This window comes from Streptopelia decaocto (assembly GCF_964273445.1).
Source record: "Streptopelia decaocto genome assembly, chromosome: 23".
Lineage (NCBI taxonomy): Eukaryota > Metazoa > Chordata > Aves > Columbiformes > Columbidae > Streptopelia > Streptopelia decaocto.
In genome coordinates, this window is record NC_138678.1 from 5,414,969 (window position 1) to 5,437,388 (window position 22,420).

A 22,420-nucleotide genomic window follows, 5' to 3' on the forward strand; every position below is an offset into this window, starting at 1 on the left:
ACCATTCCATTACCGTGGAAGGGCAGACTGAGCACCCGTCGTTGGCCGTCGGAGGTTTCCCATTGACCCAAAGGGTTTGGGGCTGCTCCGGGAGGGGATGATCAATTATCTGTTAATCTGCAGGGGCATCCAAGACCACAGACAAATCACCGATAAGAGCTGTTCTGTCCCTTCCAGCGGGAACACCTTCCGTGTCCCCTAAACCTCAAAGACACAACACCAAGAGGAAAGTTAAATGATTAATTTGTATTTCAAAACATGCGTCCTGAGAAAAACATCTAGAAAATTCTAGAAAACATTCTAGAAAATTCTTCTGGCAGCCGGGGCCCCGAGAGCTCCTGGGGAGCTCGTGTGGGTTGACCGAATGTGCGTGAACATCTGTGTGCAGACACTTCACAGATTTTTTTTGTTAGCCTCCCTATTTGAAATTCTCTCCAAACTTCCTGAGCAGGATTTTCTTGTCCAACCGTTTGTATTTTCTATCTGCCCTGAAATATTGCTTTATAAATAGCAAGAGCTTTATCTTGACTCTAACCAGCAACCTCAACTTAAAGCTAAATGCATAATTTACTGCAAATTAAACTTAATGGGACTGGAATAATTATGTTGACTTTTGGAAGTACTTAAGGATAAATACATGATTAGATATTTTGCACACCGTGAGGAAATATTTATTTCGAAATACAAATTCTTCTCATTGAGCCTTTTGATGGAGCATTCAGAGGTGACACTACCAGCATGTAGATCACGGTCCCGTTGAGGCTCCTGCCCGCGTGCGCCGGGTCGGGGTTTTCTTGCACAGTCACCACCACGGGTAGCAGGGGGAGGGGACAGGAACAGCAGGGGGACGCTGTGGGGACACTGCGGGGACACAGCCGTGCTGGAAGCCGCTCCAGCACAGAGACCCTCCCCGAGCAGTGACGATGTCCCCACCCCGCTCTCCAGGACAGCACAGGGCGCTTGGGGACACCGAGGTCACCCCAGGGACACCCCTGCCGAGGGCTGACCCCCACGATGTGCGCCCAGAGCCCTCCCGCAGTGCAGTTCCTGATTTTCATTTGCATTATCCCCCTTTTTATTATTTATTGGTAAAATGTAATTAACGCATCCTTCACGAACCTTAATTAAAGATGAGAAACAGTCCTGACAAGTCAATTAGATTTTTTTTTTCCCTCCATTGGTCTCCATTAAATTAAGACTCAAGTGTTACTGGAAGTGTTTAATATCACAACACATTTAACTGAAGGCTGCTGTGTAATAAATAAATCACCGAAGACAATGCAGGAGCTTTCTTCTGAAGGCTTTGCTTACAATAGGATTTCACTTTCCAGCTGGGAAATGCACCGACAGCATTGGTTTCTTCTTCCCCGTAAGAGCTTTTCCAGCAGTGGAAAACTTCCCCCCGAAGCACCATGTGGACTCGTGGTGTCGGGTTGGTTGGCAGGTCGTGTCCAACCCAGGGTCTCCCCATGAACCCACAGCAAAGCTCTGCGAGCACGGGCAACCCCATCTGGGCGGCGCGATGGGCGAACGCGGCTCCTCGGTGCCATGGAGGTTTTGGAATTTGGCCCTGCAAACGTACTTCCCAAAAACACCCTTGAAAAGCAAGATACGGGTGATACAAAGGTCTGTTCTGCATCTTTTCTGCAGCTGCCTGGTGGCACCTGTGTCGGGGCTCCCCAGGACAGCTCCCGGGCCACAGCCAGCGCAAGAAATCCAGAGGCCATCACAAATTTGGAACATTTATTTATGCAACTGATTTTTCTTCAAAGGAAAGGCAAAAATCATCATAATAAACCAGTTAACAACAGCCGGGCGTGCGTGGCACAACCCAGCGCAGCCGCGGCCCCTCGGCCCCGCTGCTCCAGCCCCTGGGGCAGCGGCACTCGGTGCTGCCGGCTCCCGGGGCCGCTTCTGCACGCAGACAAAACTGCTCCAAGTTGGTCTTTTTCTCAGGTTTTAATTCTTTTTTCCTTTTTTTTTTTTGTTGTGGTTTTGTTTTTATTAAAAAGAAAAAAAAAAGCACCACTCCAAGCTGTAATACCATTAAACATCATCCATCTTAAGAACAGTATTTATATTTTTATATATATATATTTCTATATATATATTTCTATGTACAGGATGTCCTTGCCTCATGTCGTATGAGCATCTCAGTAGGTGCTGGAGATCAAGTGGTTTTTATAGCACTTTGATTTCAAAGTCTGCCCTTCCAAATGATGCCCTAAAAACTCCGAGACACCCAGCAAGGAGATACATATATATATAAAAAAAAAATCTCACTTTTCAAACATATATACAGCTCCTCCAGTCTCTGTTGTCTCATTAGGACTAAATGGGGTTTCAGTTTTCCTTTTTTTACCTTTCTGGCAGCACTTTCCCCACGATGCGCTGTGGGATGCGCTGCGGGATGCGCTGCGGGATGCGGGATGTGCTGGGGGATGCGGGATGCGCTGCGGGATGCGCTGGGGGATGCGCTGGGGGATGCGCTGGGGGATGCGCTGGGGGATGCGCTGGGGGGAGGATGCAGCTGGTCTAGGCTCCAGGGCTGGGATGAAGCCGCAGAACCACTGGAGCAACATCCCATCCCTGGGAATTCCAGCGGTTCAGCCCAGCTGTTTTCATACAAAACCAAACGATTTCTGCACCCACCACGCAGCACCTTCCCTGCAGCGCCCTAGGACAGCATGGACACACATACAGACAGATGGGGATGGGGACAATGGCACTAATTTATTCCGATATGATGCGAGTACTGGTGTCACCAGGTACTGGTGTAACTGGACCATTTTGCAGGCTCTGGTGGGGTAAAAGGACTATTTAGTCACAAGCCAGCATGGGCACATGGCAGAGTGAGACTGGGGGGGTGGAAAGGAAGGGGAATCATGTTGTATAGCCCTTAGACCAAGGTATTGTCAGGCTGTGTGAATTATTTGGTGAGGACACAGAAAAGTCAAGTGTCTGGGCAAAACCCTACGGTGCTGCCGAAATCCTCCTCACCACCCGGGTGTTTGCAAGGCAGCGGGTTGAACATCCTCCGAGGTGGAGAAGGGCAGAGATTGATCTTGTTTTGTCCTCCTCCCCTGGAAGGTGGATGGAAACAGCTCCTGGCTTTGCTCAGCCATTCCAGCTCTGTGGCCTTTGTGCTGCAGACGAGTCCGGCCAGACGGCACCTTCCAGAGCCTGGAGCCGCGGGTGGATCTGAATTCACCGCCGGGGAAGCCGCCCCTGCCCTGGGGAGATGGGGCTGAAGGGCTGATGTGGGGTGAGGATGGAAGAGGACGAGAGGTGGCGAGAAACGAAGGACAGGAGGGATGTGGGATGATGAGTGATGGGGTGACCAACATGCAACCTCCAGAGTACAGAGGACAGTTTCTCATCTGTCCTGCTCCATCCTCCAAAAAATGACTGTGAAGCAAAACCGACAGAAGTAACATCCCCTCGGTTCCTTGAGTCTCGGGGGCAGAATGCAGACCTGCATCCCTCTTGTTGCACCTGCTTGAGACCATTTGCAGGAGAGAAAACCCTGACCACAGCTTGATTACAAAACAGCCTCTCCCTTGGAAGCAGAAAAACCTGTAATTATCACAATTTCAGATGGAAAAAGTGACATCTCACACCCACCTGCAGCAAGACGCAGCCAAAAAAGTATCAGGTATTAATCACTGGCCCCATGCGCTTGTCCTCGGGTGGTGGCGGGGGGACATCCCTGTGCCTGGCCCAGGGCACAGGCCAGCGCCAAACCCACCGTCCCGTGTCGCCAGCGCCAGCAGAACCGGAGCAGCAGCCGCCCGGGGCGGCATCCGGGAGGCGCAGGGATGGACCCGAGTGGTGGGGATCGTGTTTCTGGGCACTGCAGGTGTCTCGTGCAGGTTCACACAGGCGTGGTTAAAACGGATCCGTGGGCTGGTGCCTTCGAACCAGCCCAGGAGGAATTAATTGCTACAGATGGAAGAGATGGTGCAGAGACGCAGGGGAACCGGCGCTTGAGAAGCTCTGCACGGGTGCCAGGAGCGCGCTGGGTCGGTCCCTGCAGAGCGACGGCACACCCTCCACGTCCCACGTCCCCCGTCCCCGCTCTGTCATGGGCTGGATACACAGAGGGTCACAACTCGCAGAACGAAAGAAGCAAAGATCATGGTGCGAACGGGCAGAAACTCAAGAGCTCCTCTCCTGGTCTTCGCTCCGGCTCGGAGCGTGTCCCCTCCACGGGAAAACCGCCCAGCAGCCCGCTGGGCTCCTTGAAAAAGCAGCATCAGCTCCACGCACAACTGAAAATCCAGCGTCTCTTCTCCAAATCCACCCTTCCCTGCTGGGAAACGGCCTCGGCTCCTCTGCCCTCCTCCTCCTCCTCCTCCCAGCCTGGTCTCCAGGTGCTCCAGGGGCGCGGGCAGCGCCGCATCCTGCGCACCCCGGCCCCGCAACCGCGACCCAGAGCGACGCGGGGACGGGACGAGTCGCAGCATCCGACCCGAAGATGCGCTCGGGGCGGGAAGGAAAGATGGAGAGCGGAGGATGACAATACATCCCCACATTCTTTTGTTTTTCTGGATCTGCCGGGTGTTCTCGCTGGGGCCTTTGCCGTTTCCACTCCTCACCTTCAGACAAGCGCGAGGTCGGAGCGCGGAACGCGCGGACGGGCCGTCCCTGCGCGAGCCCTGCCCGGTGCTATCTGCTCTCCAGGGACTCCAGATATTCCAGCGCTATGTCGTAGCAGAAGTGATACTGCTCCTGTTCGGAGAGAGAACAGAGTGTTATGATCCCAGGTAAATTACAGGAGCTGCATGAAGTTTCCCTGGCTCCTGGTTTTAGAGCAAAGAGCAGTGAAATGGGGCTTGCAGGAGTTTTCTTGTCCATCCTTGCTCTGCTTCACATGACCTGTTCTCGTGCTCTCCTGTCCTCATGCAACACTCAGCACAGAAAACTACAGGGGAGCTTGGACCTGGGCAGTGTCCACCCCATGAGATCTTCCTCCTCCGAGCATCCAGTCAAACCAGCCAGACTGGGGAGAAAAGTCCCGAATAAATCAGGTTTCCGATGCTGCTGCAAGTGCTGGGCCATTGTGGGAGCGCTCCAGGTGTGACAGCGGGAGGGAGAGGGACAGCGCAGGGGGCCCGGGGGGAGCGCGCAGCCGGGCTGCAGAGCGAGGAGCTGCCGCAGCTCAGATTAAAGGCATGCAATGCTTTCTGGATTAAGAAAATGGGTTGTTTCCATTTATCATCACAAAAATAAACCCCAAGGCAAACTGAGGGGGAAGGAGCACGGGCGGCAGGAAAAGGTGACACGCCAGCTGCTCGCAGCTCTTCACACCGGCCGAGGATCCGGCCTCCCAGTGACTCCAGTAGATGGGATTCCCAGAATAGATGGTTCGGGTTCATTTGAGGATGGAGGACGCTTGTCCTGATGTGAAATCTTGCCTGTTTTTAATACCTTTGCAGTTCAGGCCAATGGGTCTGGTGGCTTCACGCTTGTCACATCATCTTCCCATTACCTCCATGCTTTCCTCTGCTCCTTGTCCCCTCCCTCACCTCCTCCTCTTCAATTCCTAATGCAAACCACATCCCCTCCTCAAAACCAGTTCATTTCGAACTCAGGGGTTTTATAATCTACATGAGGTAAACATTTCTGGCTGAGTTGCCTTTAAAACACCACGAGGCACCTGGATCCTCCAGCACAGGCACAGACACTCGCCTGCTCCATCCCGTCCTGTTACCGAGCACCTGAAACAGGCCACAGCCCCTTCCACCTCCATCCTCCCCGCCACGGAACGCGGCTCCATCGCTGCCCCGAGCAGCATGTCCGCCAATTAATTTCACTCCAAACGCAGTTCCCTTTCATATTTCCAACAGGAATTAGTCTGATTCCACCTCGGAGCTGCTCCCGGCACCGCGAGCCCTCCAAAGAGCTGCAATTACATCCTCTGAATTAATGCGAACCTGCCTTATTACTCCTGAGAACGGTTTCCGACAAGCCCAGTGCCAAGGACACGTCGGCCCCGCGGAACGAAGGGAAGCCCGAGGCCCCTTCCAAGAGCTGCCCCTGCCTCCCTGCCTGCCCAGGACACGCTCTGCCTGAGGGCGCCTGTCAGCATCAGGATTTGGGATGGGAAAGGAGATTTTTGGGAGGCGAGCAACCCCGAGCACATCTCCTCCCTGCCGGGGGATGCGGGCGATCAGTGGTGTCTGGTCCTTACCAAGGTCTCCACCATATTTGGCTTGTAGTTGCGGAGGGTCTTTGCAGCATAGAAAACATCTGCCATGTTGTGACACTTGAGCATCTCCAGGATCATGGTGGAGGCACAGAAGGTGCCGCTCCGGCCACCTCCGTTCCTGGTGGGAAACACAGTGTTGGTGGTGAAAAGATGGCATTGCAGCATCTTCCTGCTCCTCTAGTTCCCCCCTTCTCCATTCTGTTGGGTAGCGCTGGCTGAAGGAACCATCCCATGACTTACCCAGCACAGAGCTTATAGAATCTCAGGATGGTTTGAGTTGAGGGGACCTCCCCAGCCCCCCAGTCCCCCCTGCCATGACAGGGACATCTTCCCCAGCTCAGGGTGCTCAGAGCCCCGTCCAGCCTGGCCTGGGGTGTCTCAGGGATGGTTCATCCACCCCCTCTCTGGGTACCTGGGCCAGGCTCTCACCACCCTCAGGGCCACAATTCCTTCCCCATGTCCAGCCTGAATCTCCCTCCTTTAGTTTAAAACCATCACCCCTTGTCCTGTCAGAACAGGTTTGGTTTGGTGACCACAAGGTAACTCATGTTGTGGGAGAGACGGAACAATCTGGGCACAAAGTCACCCCAGTGAGGACTTTTTAGAGGATTTCCAGGCAGGACGGTAAAGTCCAAGCCGGTGGCATCTCCCCCACGGCAGGCCCCCCGTCTCCAGCGGACACTCACAGGCAGTGCACCACCGTCCTGCCATCGCCGCTCTCCTTCTGCCACCTCTCCACTTGGGCCAGGAGGTGCAGGAAGGATTTCTTGGAGTCTGGGGTGTCTCGATACGGCGACCACCGCAGGTACTGGAAATGCCGGACCATCAGGTGCCCCTCCTGTAACTAGAAAGGCAAATCTCATCATGGGCTGCCCTCGTTTGCCTCCATCGGAGGTTTGATGGAGGGCAAGAGGGGTTTGCCACGCATTGATAGTAGAGCAAGAAAGGAAACCCCTTTCCTGATGCTTTAAGATGGATGGTTTGGCTCTCTCCTCCATAACAAATACTGTCCCACCGGTCCCACCACTCCATCCCACCCCGGGGGATGAGTTTTGTTGTGTCTGCTGTAAATCAGGAGGCTGATGAGAAGGTGGCACCCATGGAGCAGTGGAAGGACACCTTAATACCCTGGTAATCCAGTTAGTTTGAGACCTAAGCCGGTTAACGGGCTCCAGGAGGCAGATTACATCCCCAAAGCTACATGAGGCCAGGCCTGGGGAGCAACTGGGCACACACAGATGTGTGAAGCCCCCCCGAGCACCCTTCACTGCCACGGAGCCAGACCCTCACCCGTGTGACGTTCTGGACTCGGAAGAGACGGGACACGATGTCTTCATCCGCCGCTCCAGAAACGTACTCCACCTCCATGGGGCCGTACTGCTGGAGCCCCGGCTCGGGCCAGTACTGCAAACAGGGCTGCGGAGACAAGAGCGGCTCAGCGCGCCGGGACAGGCGCCGCGACGCGGGCAGGGGGACCACGCGCCAGCGTTGAGGGGAATGGAGGGGATGGCACCGGACAACGAGAGCAGCCGCTGGCACAGGGGGTGGCCCCAAAATGAGAAGCCGCTCCCATCACACTTGTGCTCCAGCCCCTCAGCAGTGGCCGCAGCAATGGGGGACACATTCCCTGTGTCCCCATGGCCAGCAGCCCTGTGTCTCCAGCCGGCAGCGCAGGAGAGGGCTGGGGAGCACTCCTGTCCCCGGTTCGCATCCAGCACTGATGGATGGCTCAGCCCAAAGGTCACAGATCCGATTGTTTTCTCACTGCGACGGCTGGGAAACCAGCATCGACACAAAATATATGATGTTTGTCACCACACTTTAACAGGGCATTTAGCATTTCAGGCCATCTAACGGCCTGGGCATAACTGCATGGCAAACGTGTTTGAGAAATAATTGGTTATTAATAGGGGCTATAAATCTCCTGGATCTCTAAGCCTTCTAGACTCAGAGCTATAATTTGGATATTAAAACTTCCTTCGGCAAGACATAGTTCAAGCGAGGGATATACCCTCTAAGTCACCTTTCCGAGCTGCCTGCTGTAAAGGTTGATTTATTACCTGTTGGTCCTAAACTGGTAAACATTTAAGCTCCAGCTAACTACTGTAATGCACACCCCCTGAAGACCAGACGTCCGGAGAGAGGCAGAGCTGAATAACGAAGAGAGATGGCAGGGTCCCCGCTGGACGGTGCCGGGGGACAGCAAAGCGCCTTTGGAGCACGTGGCACCCGCTCAGCACAGAGAAACACGTGGGCGCGCTCCATAGCGCTGTGGTGTCCAACATTTATATATATAGAAATAAACACCAGCGTATTTACACAGCAGTCGGCACCAGTGCTGCATCCATCTGCATCCTTGTGACGAATGGTGCAACTGCGGTTTTGGGTCATTTACATCAACTATCTGAGCTCAACTCACAAAATAACGCAGCTAATGAAGTCTTCTCCAGACAGCCATTAAGAGTCTATAATGCTAATTTTATGTTAAAAACCAGTAAGTTTCCTCATTGAATTAACATCACAGACCTGTAAGCCGACTTCCACATCCTCCGGAGCGGTGGCGGGAGGGTGCGGGCGCCCCGGGCGCGGAGCAGCAGAGCGCACGGCGAGGCAGGGCCGGCACGGCCCCGCGGTCCCCGCCTGCCGTCCCCTCTCCCCGGGGTGACGGGGGACACGTCCCCTCCAGTCTGGCAGATCTGCCCCCCCATCACACTGTAAAACCCCCGGGACCACCGCTCTGCACAGGCTGGTTTATAAAGCAGTGCTCACAAGCCACCAGTGCCCTTGGAAGAGCAAAGTGGGACATACCCCGTGCCTCAGTTTCCCCTTCGTAATAGGAGAATAAAAATCAATTCTTTATAACAACAATCTTTATCTCCCTGGGGCACCCAGAAAGACGATGGTACAGTAAGGCAACGCCAACGCAACGCCAGCGCCATGAAGCCAGGCTGGTTTGCTGTCCCGTCTTTGGTGGGGACAGGGCAGGGCAGGGCCACCCCGGGGCAGCACTCACCCAGGCGGAGTTGGACTGGTTGAGCTGGTTGAGCATGACGATGGAGGTGCAGCCGTAGTCGTAGACCAGCCGCCAGAAGTCGGTGGTGGTGTTCTGCAGCGGGTGCAGCGTGACGATGAAGGCAGCGCTCCTGGTGTAGCTCTGCGGAGGGGGAAGATGAGCACCAGTACGGACACGGCAGAGCTGCTGAAGCCGCTGGTCACATCCCAAAAACATCAGTGCAGCCAGAGGAGAGAGGCACCAAAGCCGCCTGCCCTGCTGGAGCAGAGCTGGCCGCCCGCACAGCCTCGGTCCCCCCGCCCCGGTGCTGGGAGATGCTGTGACCTGTCCTTGGTCAGGATGAAAGCACCAGCTTCCTGCTCTCACAGAAAAGGGTATTATGCACCAATAATGAGGCAAAAGATGTCACCTTCGAACCAAAAACAAGCGGAGGCTGTGGCTGCCCAGTGGCTCCAACTCTGCCCCCTGGCCCCGAATGAAACCATCACCCTCAGCATCACCCGCAGCATCGCCCCGACAGCGCCGGGCAGCGAGAGCAGCACAGAGGTGACCATTCACCTGGGCTCAAGGGGTTTTTGGAGAAAGGAGAGGAAACCCCCAAATGAAAGACCCCTAGGACTGCAAGAAGGAAGGAGGGAAAAAAAAAATCACTGTAATTCTCGTTTGTGCTTCAAATTAGATTTGTCCCCTCGGTCGTCCCGGCGCTGGCTTTGCCAAGGGACCTGGAGCCCACAGCCAGCTCAGTACTGCATCAATCCACTTCTAAATTAACAACTTTAGCTCGAGTCTCTGGAGACACAGGAACGAAACAGACCGTGTTCTGTGCCCGTGAACTGGCACCAACGGGGAGTCCTGCGGCTGCCGCGGAACCTCGTGGAAACGCTGCAAAACCTCCTTGGTCAGGCCTTACCAAACCCTTCCCCCACCCCCGCCTTCCGCTCCCCGGGAGGACGAGGAGACCAGCGGGTGAGGGGGACGTCACCAGGGCCGACCAGCCCTGTCCTGGCCCCCGAAATCCCTCGGCTCCGGCGTCCATGGCGGCAGCCGGCACGGAGCAGAGCTCGGCCGCACCGGTGACGGCAGCACACATAACCTGACCTGACCGGCGACAGACCGACCGAGCAAACCGCTTCAGCACTTACAGAAAATGAGACCTTTGTCCTGTCCCCCCCAAGGAGGGAAATGGGTTTTATCCCTTCAGCGAGAATTTCATCCAAAGAGCTTTTTCTGTCTATTAAAAAAATGTGTATTCTCTGACCCTGTAGCAGAGATTAGGGGAGGATCAGTGAGGTATAAAGATAAAATATATATGCAAACACTAAGCAAGCTGAAAATGAAGCTGCTGATGGGTGCTGCAGCCGATGGGTGCTGCAGCCGATCAACGCTACCAACCCTTCGCAGACCCTCCTGTGCTCCACTGTCACTACCACACCAATGAACACCCTCCGTGTGCGGCTTGTGAGAGCAGCTGAAAAGCTCTTTCAACACAAGATGCTGCTACACAAAAGAAAGGGTGAAGGACGCCACGATACCCGTCCCAGCCCTTCCTGCCCCTGCACACGGCTGCCATGTGCCTTTGTGCCCTTGTGCTAAATGAGGCTGGAAATTCAAGCCGAGCCAGGTTTTGCCATGAAAAGCTGCCCTGAGACAACTGGAACCGGCCCCTTCCCTCCCACAGGACGCTCACATCGGTTAAGGCCGCGTTGATGTAGTTGTTGCTGTCTCCATCCACGGAGATGAGGAAGGGAAGGCATCGGTCGGGCGGCAGGACGTCCATGCTGCGGTTCCTGTCGCGGTTGCGGGGCAGGAGGGCGATGCTGCACTCCTCCACGTCCAGGTGCGGAGTCACCGAGTTCAGGGTCTGCGGGGACATGAGTTCCCTCAGCTCCAGCCCTGCTTACACGGGGGCCAAAGCCCCCGCCTGCAGCTCCTCAGAGCCGGCTGGTGCCAGCGGTGCTGGGCACCGCAGAATCATGGAACAGTTTGAGTTGAAGGGACCTTCATTGCCCATTCAGTGCCCCCCCTGCCGTGAGCAGGAACATCTTCCCCAGCTTCCCCATGTCCAGCCTGAATCTCCCTCCTTTAGTTTAAAACCATCGCCCCTTGCCCTATCGCAACAGGCCCTGCTCAAAAGTCTGTCCCCATCTTTCTTATTGGTCCCTTTTAAGTCCAGAAAGGCCACACTAAGGTCTCCCTGGAGCTTCTGTTCTCCAGCTGAACACCCCAGGTCTCTCCCCAGGAGGATGAGGGGGGGCTGCAGGGGCTCTGCAGGGGTTTTGGCTGCTCACCTGGAACTCCTCCCGCAGCTGCGAGGAGTTGCTCTGCGGCTCGATCCTCACCATCTCCTTGTAGGTGGGTTTGAACTCGCTGGCGGGGATGCTGGTCTCCCCGCACAGACAGGCCTCCAGGATGGCGTCGTGGATGAAGACGTACTGCTCCTGTCAGGGAGAGGAGAGGGACAGCGATGAGCCCCACGGCCTGCGGTGTCCTGGCTGTCCCCAGCACCCGCTCACCTCTGTCTGGATCATGTTGATCCTCCGCGAGCACAGGGTCTTCACGCAGTTGTAGATGTCCACGACGCCCTCGCACTCGGCCATGTCCAGCATCACGTCCAGGACGATGTAGCAGCCAGTCCTGCCGGTGCCGGCACTGGAGGTGGGGGGGGAAAGCACAGCAAACACGTTCCCAACCCACACGGCATCTGCACAGCCCAGGGCGCAGAGCAGCCGTGCGGGGGAGGGCTCCGCGTGTGGGCCCCGCTCGTGGACGTGGGGCAGCTGGGGTCGTACAAACATTTTGGTTGGAAGAGACCCTCAGCTCACAGAGTCCAACCATTCCCCACCCCTGGCACTGACCCACGTCCCTGGGAACCTCATCTCCCTCTGTTCAACCCCAACAGCAGAAACATCCCAAATCCTGGCGCGGTTTGACTCACAGCCAAGGAACTACTGATGCTGCGACCCCCCCGCAAACCGTAGGGAACAGAATTGCTCCCCCACTCCTTCCTTACAAAGTCTTTTTGTGTGAAATACTAATTTCTGGGGCTGATGAATCACTCGTCGTGATTATCAGTGATTACAGGCTACGGGCACTAATCACACTGGCTGCTGCGGTGAATGAATACTGATGAGGCAATTGACAGGGAGAAATCAAATACGAAAATCCCTCCTCCTCATCAGCTCCTCCTTGTTTGCCCAGCAGAGGAAGAGCCGTTGACCCACTGCACGGGGACAGCTGCTCGGGGACAGAAAGCCACCGCTCCTGCCCAGACCTGCCGCCAGCCACCCGTGCCCCAGAGCCATGCTGTACCTGCAGTGGATGACGACGGGGCCGGCGTCGGGCGGCGTGGACGCCTTCACCCTGCGGATGAAGGCCAGCAGCCCCGTGGCGTGGTAGGGGACGCCGTGCTCGGGCCACGACGTGAAGTGGAACTGCTTCACCTCGTGCCGCGCCGAGTAGCCCCGCTGCAAGGGAAGGGTCGAGATGGAGGGAGCGTGCACAGGGCGGGAAGGACACTCCAACAGGGCATTTTCTTGGGAATTCATGATTGTCCCAGCTCAGCAGCCAGCCAGACGGACCACACAGCGGCCGGCTGCTTTGGCGGCCCTGCAGGAGCTGCGGGGTTGAAAACCAGCCAAGGAGGAAGAGGAGGAGGTGGCAGCAGCCATGGGTCTAACTCCACAAGCATCTTTGCTCCCTGCCCTATAGACAGTAACCATAAAATCACAAAATCACATTAACCCAGCCCTGGCACTGCCCCATGTCCTGAGAACCTCATGTCTGTCTGTCCAGCCCTCCAGGATGGTGACTCCAGCACTGCCCTGGGCAGCCTGTTCCAATGCCCCACAGCCCTTTGGGGAAGAAATTGTTCCGAAATCCAACCTCAACCTCCCCTGGCGCAACTTGAGGCCATTTCCTCTGCTCCTGGCGCTTGTTCCATGGGAGAAGAGACCAACACCCTCCACACTACAACCTCATTTCACATTCCTGTAGACTACGGGGGAAATCACACCAGCTCCACACCCCACATTGGGGTAAATAAACATGGTATTGGTAAATGCAAATCTAGCAATGGTTAGGTGGTGGGTTCTCTGCCCACGAGGGGTGGGCAGGTGGCGGGTGGCAGGAGTGGGACCGTACCCTCTCAAGAGCGAAGGTGCGGACGGTGTACTCGGCCAACGTCTCCGACTGCACCAGCGTGATCTTGATGTCCCCGTACATCTCGGAGTCATCTGGCCAGTATTTGGAGCATTTCACCTGCAAGGAGAGGACGGCCGGGGTTTCAGCTCTGCGGAGGAGGCTCCTGGTCGAGCTGGAGCCCGGAGGGAGTGGGATGTGATGGGGTCCTTACCCGGCCCACCTCCACCAGCTTGGTTATCATCACGATGCTGGAGCAGTGCTCCTGCCACACCATGCGCCAGAAGTCGTACACCATCTCCTGCTTGGGCCCTGCGGGACGGGGAAAGGCCGCTGGGGTGCACACGGCAGTGCCGAGACGCCCCGCATCTCCCCTCCCGCCTCTGCGCCACCAGCACCCCGCAGAACTTCCAGCACCCCTTTCCCTGGGGACACGCGGTGCCGTGGGGGGAGCTGCTCCACATTGCTACCACCCCATTTGGCCCCAAATTGGCCCAATCCCTCCCTTTTCTTGCCCACACAGGGTTAAACCCACCATGGACATAACCCGGTTGCTAAATCCAGAGGTGCCGGGGGAGGAGGCGACTCACCTTGTGTGGCTATGAAGTGGTTGGACCTGTGGTAGCCCTGCAAGGGAAGCAGAGACGTCAGTCCCAACCTGGGGGGACACACTGTGACACAGCCCCATAAAACACTGCCCAGTCACCCAGCTGGGGCATCTTCCACGGTCCCCTGGGCCAGGTCCTGGCCACCAGCGGGAGGAGGCGGCTCAGCAGCCGCCCTGCACCCTGTCCTGGAAGGGTCCATGTCCCGCATCCCACAGAAATCTCCTGTAACCCACAACCCTCATCCCTGGTCTGCACCAAAATCCCCACAGCACCCCATGGGCACCCTAGGGTGACAACACCACCGTGAGAGCCACATTAAGGGCACTCTGTCCCACAGCAGCCACACGGCGCTGGGTGATGGCCCCGCTCCCTTCCTTCATCCTACTGCTTACTGGGGCCATTCCCTACTCCTAACTGGTACATGCCAGCCCAAAGAGCAGAACACGTCCCAGTGAGGCCACTGCCAAAGGGACCGGGTGTCCCACATCTCGGCCGTAAGTCCCGCGGAGTCCAACCACACCGTACGGGTGGAGGTGATGGCGGGTTCTGCAGCCACCGTGGGTCCTCTCATGGGGGATTTGTGTGGGTTGAATTCGACCCCTCCGAGCACGCGGCCCTGCTCCCCATCAGCGGGGAGGACGTGCACAGAGCCCTCGCCTTCCCCTTCCCTGCGCCAAACCCAGTGCCACCCTGCCCAGAACGATGCCTGGGAGGAGATGGGAGCAGAGAAGGGAGGAGAGCGGAACTGTCTACTTACTTCTCGGTTAATCCGAATCTTAATGTTCCCATTGGGACAGAGTTTTAAGAGAAAAAGATCAGAGACAGCGACATTAGTGAGGTAGAGACCAAGAGCCAGGGTAGAGCACCTGCCCCAGAGCAGGTCACAGAGAGCACAGGGGAGAAAGGACACACGGGGACAGACATGGGGACGCTGTCTGGGCATCAGGCCACCATTGTCAGGTGCCATCCTCTGGCAAAGAGGGACTTGCTGGCGCTGCCGGGAGATGCTCCAGCCCTGTGCCCAGCGGAGCCATCCTGCACCTTCCTGGTCTCAGCACCACTGGAGGTGACCGGGGACATCCCTGTGGCCTCCCCAGCTTTGCGTCCTCCCCCCAGGGAGCAGGGAGATCTCCCAGAGCCGGCAAGGACAGAGGATGGAAATGGGTAGGAGGGAGGGAATGAGAATGGAGCAGCAGAGCAGAGGGAGAGACACAGCTGCAGGGGACAGTGACAACATAGCACGGAGATGTTGCTGATACACATCAATAAACCAGGAGGGCTCTCCATGGCATGCCTCAGGGACACGTGGTTCAGCCCGCCCTGGGCTGTCGCAGCCCCTCCAAATGCTGTTTTTTCAGGGACTGAGCCTGACATGCCACAGGGTCCCCAGGAACCTTGCGTGTCCCCCGGATCCCCCAGCAAAGAGGCTCCGTCCCCACTCACGTCGATGTAGTTGGCGTTGATGTAGTCCGAGTTGGGGTCGCCCAGCAGCGGGTGCAGCTTCACCCGGTGACGGTCGTCTGGAGAGCAAGGGGAGGGTCGGGTTGGACATGGGGAGCGGGTCCTTCCCCCAGAGGTGCTGGACGCTGAACAGGCTCCCCGGGGAGGGGGCACGGCCCAGCCGGACAGCGTTCAGAAGAGACTGGACAGCGTCCCCAGACACACGGGTGAGCTTTGGGGCTGTCCTGTGCCACAGGCACTCACATGTGGACACGTGATCCTGTCTCCCCTTGGTCTTGTCTTTCTTCTTCGAAGCGTCCCAGCCTTCAAAGAAGCTCTGGAGGGAAGGGGTGGCTGTCAGGACCCGAGGGCAGGACTGGGGGGTCCCCCTGGGCCCCAAAACCTGCAGACAGGGTGGTTTTCCTGCCCCAGCTCCATCCCCACAGCATCTACCAGCTACATGCTGCTGTGGCATCCACAAAATGCCCCATTTTCCAGCGAATTATATACTGCCTGCTTTGTTTGTTTTTTTTCCTAGGGTTGGTTGTGTTTTTTCCCAAACCTCCCCAGCCTCTTTCTCTCCCCAGCACAGAACAGGTTTGTGTGTAATAACAGTAACATTCACAGATTGGCATAAGAGGAGGAAAGTGGAAGGAAATTACATGTTTTCTCCCCTCCCATAATATCTGAGTGCTTTCAAATGACTAGTTCCAGGAACATACAGCAGCTTTTCAAGGAGCACTAATGATGATAGCAAGCCCTGGTTTGTCCAATACATGAAAGGGGAAGGAAAAAAAGAAGGCTCCTGCACTTGAAACAACTGAGCATTAAACAGTAATTTCCCTGGGAAATTTCAATTGTCAGACGTGTGGGGCACCGAGGATTCGGGAGATCAGCCCCGCTGGGCTCGCCGTGCCCCAGGCACGAGGAACAGTGCGCTCCGGTACCAGTGACCCAGCCCAGGGGGTGGGATGGGCACGACATGGCCAACAAGCCTTGGGGGACTCCCGGCCCCGGGACCACCCTCTCCCGCGTCCTCGCCCGGGGCCTCCACGCCTGCCGGGTTCTTGAGGACTCGCTTGTCCCCAGGCGACAGCCACGCGCGTCACAGGACAAGTGCGCTGGAGAGCAGAACATGGCATCCCCTCTTCTCTCTGGGGACCAGCGACAGAACCCGAGGGAATGGCAGAAGCTGCGCTGGAGGGTCAGGTTGGACATGAGGAAAAGGTTCTTCACCCAGAGGTCCCCTCAGGTCCCTCTTCAAGCTTGGCAATTAAATCCTGAGCTGCCAGCACCAGAGATTCGATCCAGAGCCAGGGATGCCCCACGTGCCTACGATCCCCGCCCAGAGAGCTGTGAGCTCCTGCTCTCAGATCGCTGCAGCTCCAGGGCTGGAGCATCTTCTCCTTGCACACGGGTCCTGCCCAGGCCGCCCTGTCCACCCCACCTCCCCAGGACACCAGAGGCTCTCACCTCGTACTCCTGCTTGAAGCCGTAGCCTTCTGCCGTCTTCATCTGGTTGATGTGCTGCAGGAGATCGGCCACGCGCACGGCGGGGTGGAGCTGCCCGGTGTGATACGGGGACCCCTTGCGGCCGCACGGGCGGCGGGGGGAGCCCCCCAGCAGGCTGCTGGACTCGTTGACCACGCTGCTGCGCTGGTCACCTGCAGAAGGGCCGGGAGAAGCCAGGGCCATCAGGGAGCAAACCTTGGACTGTGTCCCCATCATGTCCTGGCACTCACGGGGGGATGAGAGGGCACCTGGAAACATCCCCGGGAGATGCTAAAAAACCGAGGAGCAGCAGCCCCAGCTCAGCGCGGAGACCCACCAGCCTGTGAGCCACTCCAGGACATAGCCCAAAAATAATACACCTAGCTAGCTGCACTAAGAGGAGGAAACGTTTGCCCTCTGGGCTTCTATTATCCACGAGACAATGCCAGCAAGCGTATTAATCCCGCAGCCAGCGGAGAAGAGCCGTGTGTAAGCAGCATCTTGAAGTTACTGTAACAGATGTTATTAGCATATGGTTGAAACTGGGGCATCCGACGAGTTATTTTACAACTAAATCGGCACGGAGATGCACACTCCAGTGCGTGTTAAATTATCAGTTTCCCTCTGATGTGAACACGGTGGCTCTTTAACCCCCTGAAGCCCAGGGCTGTGCAGGACACCAGGGAGCAAAGCCGCACCGGCTGTGCTGGGCAAGGCTGCTGCAAAGCTTTCAAGCTCAGCCTAAGCTGAGGAGTTGGGGTTCACCGAGCTTGGGGGCTGCAGCCAGCGTTTGAGCCCACAAACGGCCTCAACCCTCCCAGAAACAAGCTCAGATCTTTGCTCCGAGAGGTCAAGATGCCCTTGAGTGTTGTCCCTCCAGCAACATCTGGATGATGATACTAAAAGCTACTACAGACGCTGATAAGATCGATGCCCTTGGAGGTTTCCTTGCAGGGCACGGAAAAGCCTGCGGCGTGTACACACATCAGGCTCAGACAGCCGCGATGCCTGCTACTGAGCCTTGGGTACACAGTCCCGCAATTTCTGAGACGTTTCGGGACGCTGGATGGGAGCCGGGGATGCGGCGCCCCGTCCCTACCTCGGTTGCCGTAGTTGTGCGTGTCCATGAAGGAGAGCCCCAGGCGCTCGTCCTCCTGCAGCGTGCTCTGGTCGGTGAAGCTCCTGTCCACGGCGCTCATCATGTGCGTCTTCTCGTGGCGGTAGTTGATGGTGGCTTTGGTCATGTTGACGGGTTTTCTGCAGGAAAACGCACAGGGGGCGGGGAGAGGCGCGTGAGAGCGGGGCTGAGCCGACCGTGCTGCAAGATCCCCCCAAAGCTACCGGGCTTGGATTATTTTGGGGAGCAGGACGGATTATTCCCAGTGCTCATCATGCTTTGGTTTGTTTTGGGACAGAACCTCACACCCCAGATTCAGGACATTTAGGGAACAAAAAGCAATGGAGTGTGTTTGAGAGGAGCATCATGCTCCCATGGGAAGGATGAACAGGAGATCTGAAACCACATCGGTCTCTTGGTGGGGCTGGGACGCTGCAAGATGCTGCCGAACCCCAGAGTTCAACCCGGAGTCGCTGACCCTTCCCTTCCGCGCTGCCTTCGGTCTCTGACGAGCTCCGCAGCGCTGTCCCCTGAGCTAAAGAGGCCCCTGAACGCGCTGGGCAGAGAAAAGGACTCCATGGAGCAGCAGGACGGGGGGTGGCCAGGAGGAACGGCGATGGAGAAAGAATGACAATTACTTACGGGTAATAGGAATAAGAATAGTAGTTCCTCCTGGCAAGCGTGCAAACAAAGAGAACAGCAGAAATTGCATAAGCAGCTTTTCTCTGGCTCAGGGAAGGGGGTTACGGGGCAACGCGGCTGCTGGAAAATTAAATGCACCGTAAATAAACTTGGTTCCTTTTTTGCATCCGTAGGTTATTTACTGTGTGCTGGAGCTGGTGTCCCCATGGCAGCGCCCAAGCACCAGCGATGGGGTGTCCGTGGCACCCTTGTCCCAGGGGTTACGCAGATGAGGTTCTCGGGACATGGGGCAGTGCCAGGGCTGGGTTAACGCTTGGACTCCATGATCTTGAGGGGCTTTTCCAACCAAAATGATTCTCTGATTATTCCACAATTTTTAAGACTGAACAGCAAGCATCTCTGAAGTGTAGAGCATCCCTGGGGTGCCGGTGAGGGCCCAGGCAGCCTCATCGAGGGAGACGGGGTCAGAACCTCGTGTTTCCAGTGCACCATTTATTAGGAGTGAGCATATTCTGGGGGTGCAGTTCCATCCCACCACATCAGTGTTTTTCCAGCAGCAAAATGCTCCAGAGGAGATTTATGGGCCCGTCCCAGCTTCCCAACAGCCCTGAATTCGGGGCCCTTGGCACCGGGTCTGATTTGCAGCTCTGGTTTTTCCTCCGACAGGTTCACCCTGGGATGCTGAAGCAAAGCTGCTCCTCCTCCTCCTCCTCCTCCTCCTGCCGCCCCGCAGCACGAGCACCAGGGATGCAGCAGCTCCACTCGTGCCTTCCTAACCCACCGGCCCCACCGCATCGCTCCCAAAACCACATCGGTATTTGCTCCATCGGGGACAGATCCGGTGTCACATGCACCGGTGTCACATGCACAGGTATCACGCAGCGCGCCGGCGCGCAGGGAGCCAGGAGCCGGTCCTGCACCCTCACAACGCGCAGGGACGCTCCAGCCTTGCTTCTCCACCTGGTGTAAATCAGCAAGAATCCTTTAAAGGCTAACGAGGCCACAAAGAGATCTGCAGATTTGTAGAGGCTGAGGTTGTGCCCTGCTATTTTTTCTCTCCCCGCTGGCTATTAACACACTTTCCTCCCATCATTGGGAAGGTGGGTAATTGCTGCCCTTTCTCGCCCGGCTTTGAGAGCCCCCCCGGCCCAGTGCCGCCTCCAGCCCCACATCGTAAGGAGCCGCTTTCAGGGGCACTGGGCTTGAGCAAAAAGCAGCGGCCGCATCCCCGGCGCTCCTGGGGACGAGTGTCCTGAAAAGCCCTTGTCCTCCTGCCCCCACCCCAGCTTCCCCAGGGAAAGCCCATTGCCATGGCCACGGCTGCACCCAGGCTGGGAGCGTGGGGTGGGAGAGCAGTTTGGGGGTCCCCAGGGACCACCAGCCCCGGGAAACCCCCCACTCTGGTGTGCACCCCCCCTTGAGTGACCCGTCTAGAGCCAGCGGAGGCTCTCGGACAGGGACTGCTCCTGTTTACTGCTTTCCCGGTAGAACAAGCCCAGGAGGATGCAGGATGGTCCCCAGACAAAGCAGGATGGGCAGCCACGCTCAGCACCTGCCCAGCGCCCCTCCCAGCCTGATCCTGGCCAGAAGCATCATCAATGCAGAATCGACAGAGGAGCACAAAGCAAAAAAAGAAGCAAAAGAGAGGCAAATGACTGAAAAATACAGGAGAGAGGGAGAGTGGAACAAAGCTGCAGAGCCCGAGGGAGAGGGGACATCCCCAGCGCCTCCCGATGCAGCCGGTGTCACAGAGCGAGGACAGCACCGTGCCCAGTGGGTTGCACAAGCACACGGAGACACAGCTCGAGAGAGGGTTTGGAGTCTGCCCACCGTGCCAGTAACTCCACCAGTATCACCACCAGTAACTCCCAGTTAGTGCTGGGGCAGTGGAGAAGGGCTGAGCTGGGCAAAGGGGATGGATGGAGGCAGCAGCCGCGATGCTGGGTCTCCTTACCCTTTCCGAATGACGACAATGATGGCTCCCAGGAGGATAATCAGGACGATGAGCCCCCCCGCACAGATCCCCAGGATCAGGCCCATCTCCTCCGAGTGCTGTGACACCTCCAGGGGACGCTTGGTCTCTTTGCAGGCAGCTGCCAGGGGACAAGGACAGGCAGGAGGGGTCAAGGCTCAGCTCCGGGGGGGCTGGTATCACCAGACAGGAAAACACTGGGGTTTGCCCCATGGGATACACGTTGCTCCTTGAGCACATTTCATTTCACTGAGTCAGCGCGGGGCCCAGCGCTGTCACACCGTGACGGTGGGTGAGTCCTCCTCTCAGTCCCCATGGGGTCAGACAGTCCCTTCGTGCCACCCTTCACCACACCCAACGCGAGCTGGTCCATGCCTGGATTCAGCATCCAGCACCGACTCCTGCTTCCCACCATGGTGACGGCACCAAGAGGAAAACCCCAGCCAGCAAAGAAAGTGGGAAACAAGAGCACAGGATGGGGCTGTAACAAACCACCACGCACACCCCAGTCACCACAGCACCTGTAACCTGTCGTGGCCGCTGGGAACGGGGGACTCACCTTTGCGGGCGATCCGGACGCAGTTCAGCCGCGTTTCCTATGGAGGAAGAAGAGGGGGTCAGACTGGATGGGCACCCCCGCAGTTCTGCTGCCCGCGGTGCTGGGTGGGTGTGCGGCTGGTCTGTCGGTGCTTCGACCTCCAAATCAGGAGAGTTTGCAGGTGGTTTGTGCTGCAGCACCCGCTGCTGAGGCAAAGGAGCTCCCGGGGACACGCACTCCAAGAGATGCTGCTCAATGACCTGTCCCCGGCGTCCCCTAAAGCGGTGTCCTCCTGTTTAGCCAAGGCCACCGCTCCGGGCACAGAGGGGATGGCAAAGCTCGAAGGCAAAGGGGAGACCCAGCAGACCCCGTCGAGCCGCAGGTCACCAGCGCATCACTGACCGTGGTTAAAGCACTCCCAGGTCATCATTCAGGGCTTTGTAGCGTTGGTTTTTCCATCAGTTTTCAAGCCCCATCCCCTGGCAGTGCTGCTGCCAAGGTTGCCACAAGGGCTTCCAGCTCAGGTCTCCAACAGACTTTGGTATTTGCATTTTTTAGGGATGGGTTCAGCTAAAAATATTCCATCTTTCTGTACATCCAACTTCTGTTGCAAAATTGAAAAAAGCACCGTTTTGGCAGGACCGCGTTCTTCCCCGAGCACCCTCCAGCCCTTCGGGACGCAGGTTCTGGCAACACCGCTCCATCCACCCATGGACCGAGACGCGGAGACCCGTCCGGGGACCCGCCCGGGGCAGGGCGGCTCCGGCGCTGCTCTCCCGGCGCCTCCAGCTCCTTTCTCCTGCTTCGTGCTCCATCTGGCACAAACCCCACGAAGAACGCAAGCTGGGCGGCAGCTTTCTCACGACGTCTGATGGCAGCCGGGACAAATCCATTGCCTCCAGCAGGAAGGCTATAAGCCAGCGTCAGCCACCAGCCATTATCCAGCAGTGCCCGAACGAGCCAGAGCAGAGATCCTCCCTGCCCGTCCTGCCTCTAATTACAGCCCAGCGAGGTGTGAACAATCCCAGAGCGGAGGAAAGGATTCAAAAACCCCAAAACTGGCGTCTTTTCTGCAAGACGGAGCCATGCAGGATGAGGATGAGGATGCTGCCAGGTCCTGCTGCTTCGCATTCACAGCTCATCCTCCCGGGTGGGACGGGAGCTGCTGGAGCGGGTGAAGCCGAGAGGGTCCCCAGGGGGTCCCGACAGTGGAAATTAACCCCAGGGGGACACGGGGGCTGCCCGAGTGGG

At 57.1% G+C, this 22,420-nt stretch overlaps 1 protein-coding gene across 2 annotated transcripts in view; it reads right to left on the reverse strand.

Annotated features, from left to right (window-relative positions):
* Window positions 1–1,729: 1,729 nt before the first annotated feature.
* PTPRU (protein tyrosine phosphatase receptor type U) overlaps window positions 1,730–22,420 on the reverse strand; it is a 48,775-nt gene continuing 28,084 nt past the window's right edge. Inside the window, exons 13-31 of one of the 2 annotated variants that reach the window (XM_082071721.1) lie at window positions 21,191–21,227; window positions 20,614–20,752; window positions 18,000–18,157; window positions 16,883–17,073; window positions 15,674–15,746; window positions 15,413–15,489; window positions 14,727–14,744; window positions 13,952–13,988; window positions 13,576–13,673; window positions 13,365–13,481; window positions 12,534–12,688; window positions 11,738–11,873; window positions 11,513–11,662; window positions 10,912–11,085; window positions 9,225–9,365; window positions 7,502–7,627; window positions 6,898–7,055; window positions 6,194–6,329; window positions 1,730–4,731 (exon numbers count right to left, since the gene is read on the reverse strand). In XM_082071721.1, the coding sequence (XP_081927847.1) occupies window positions 4,669–4,731; window positions 6,194–6,329; window positions 6,898–7,055; window positions 7,502–7,627; window positions 9,225–9,365; window positions 10,912–11,085; window positions 11,513–11,662; window positions 11,738–11,873; window positions 12,534–12,688; window positions 13,365–13,481; window positions 13,576–13,673; window positions 13,952–13,988; window positions 14,727–14,744; window positions 15,413–15,489; window positions 15,674–15,746; window positions 16,883–17,073; window positions 18,000–18,157; window positions 20,614–20,752; window positions 21,191–21,227 (2,184 nt within the window). In that variant the 3' untranslated portion in view covers window positions 1,730–4,668. The remainder of the gene's footprint in view (window positions 4,732–6,193; window positions 6,330–6,897; window positions 7,056–7,501; window positions 7,628–9,224; window positions 9,366–10,911; window positions 11,086–11,512; window positions 11,663–11,737; window positions 11,874–12,533; window positions 12,689–13,364; window positions 13,482–13,575; window positions 13,674–13,951; window positions 13,989–14,726; window positions 14,745–15,412; window positions 15,490–15,673; window positions 15,747–16,882; window positions 17,074–17,999; window positions 18,158–20,613; window positions 20,753–21,190; window positions 21,228–22,420) is intronic. The other variant, XM_082071722.1, reaches the window with a different exon arrangement.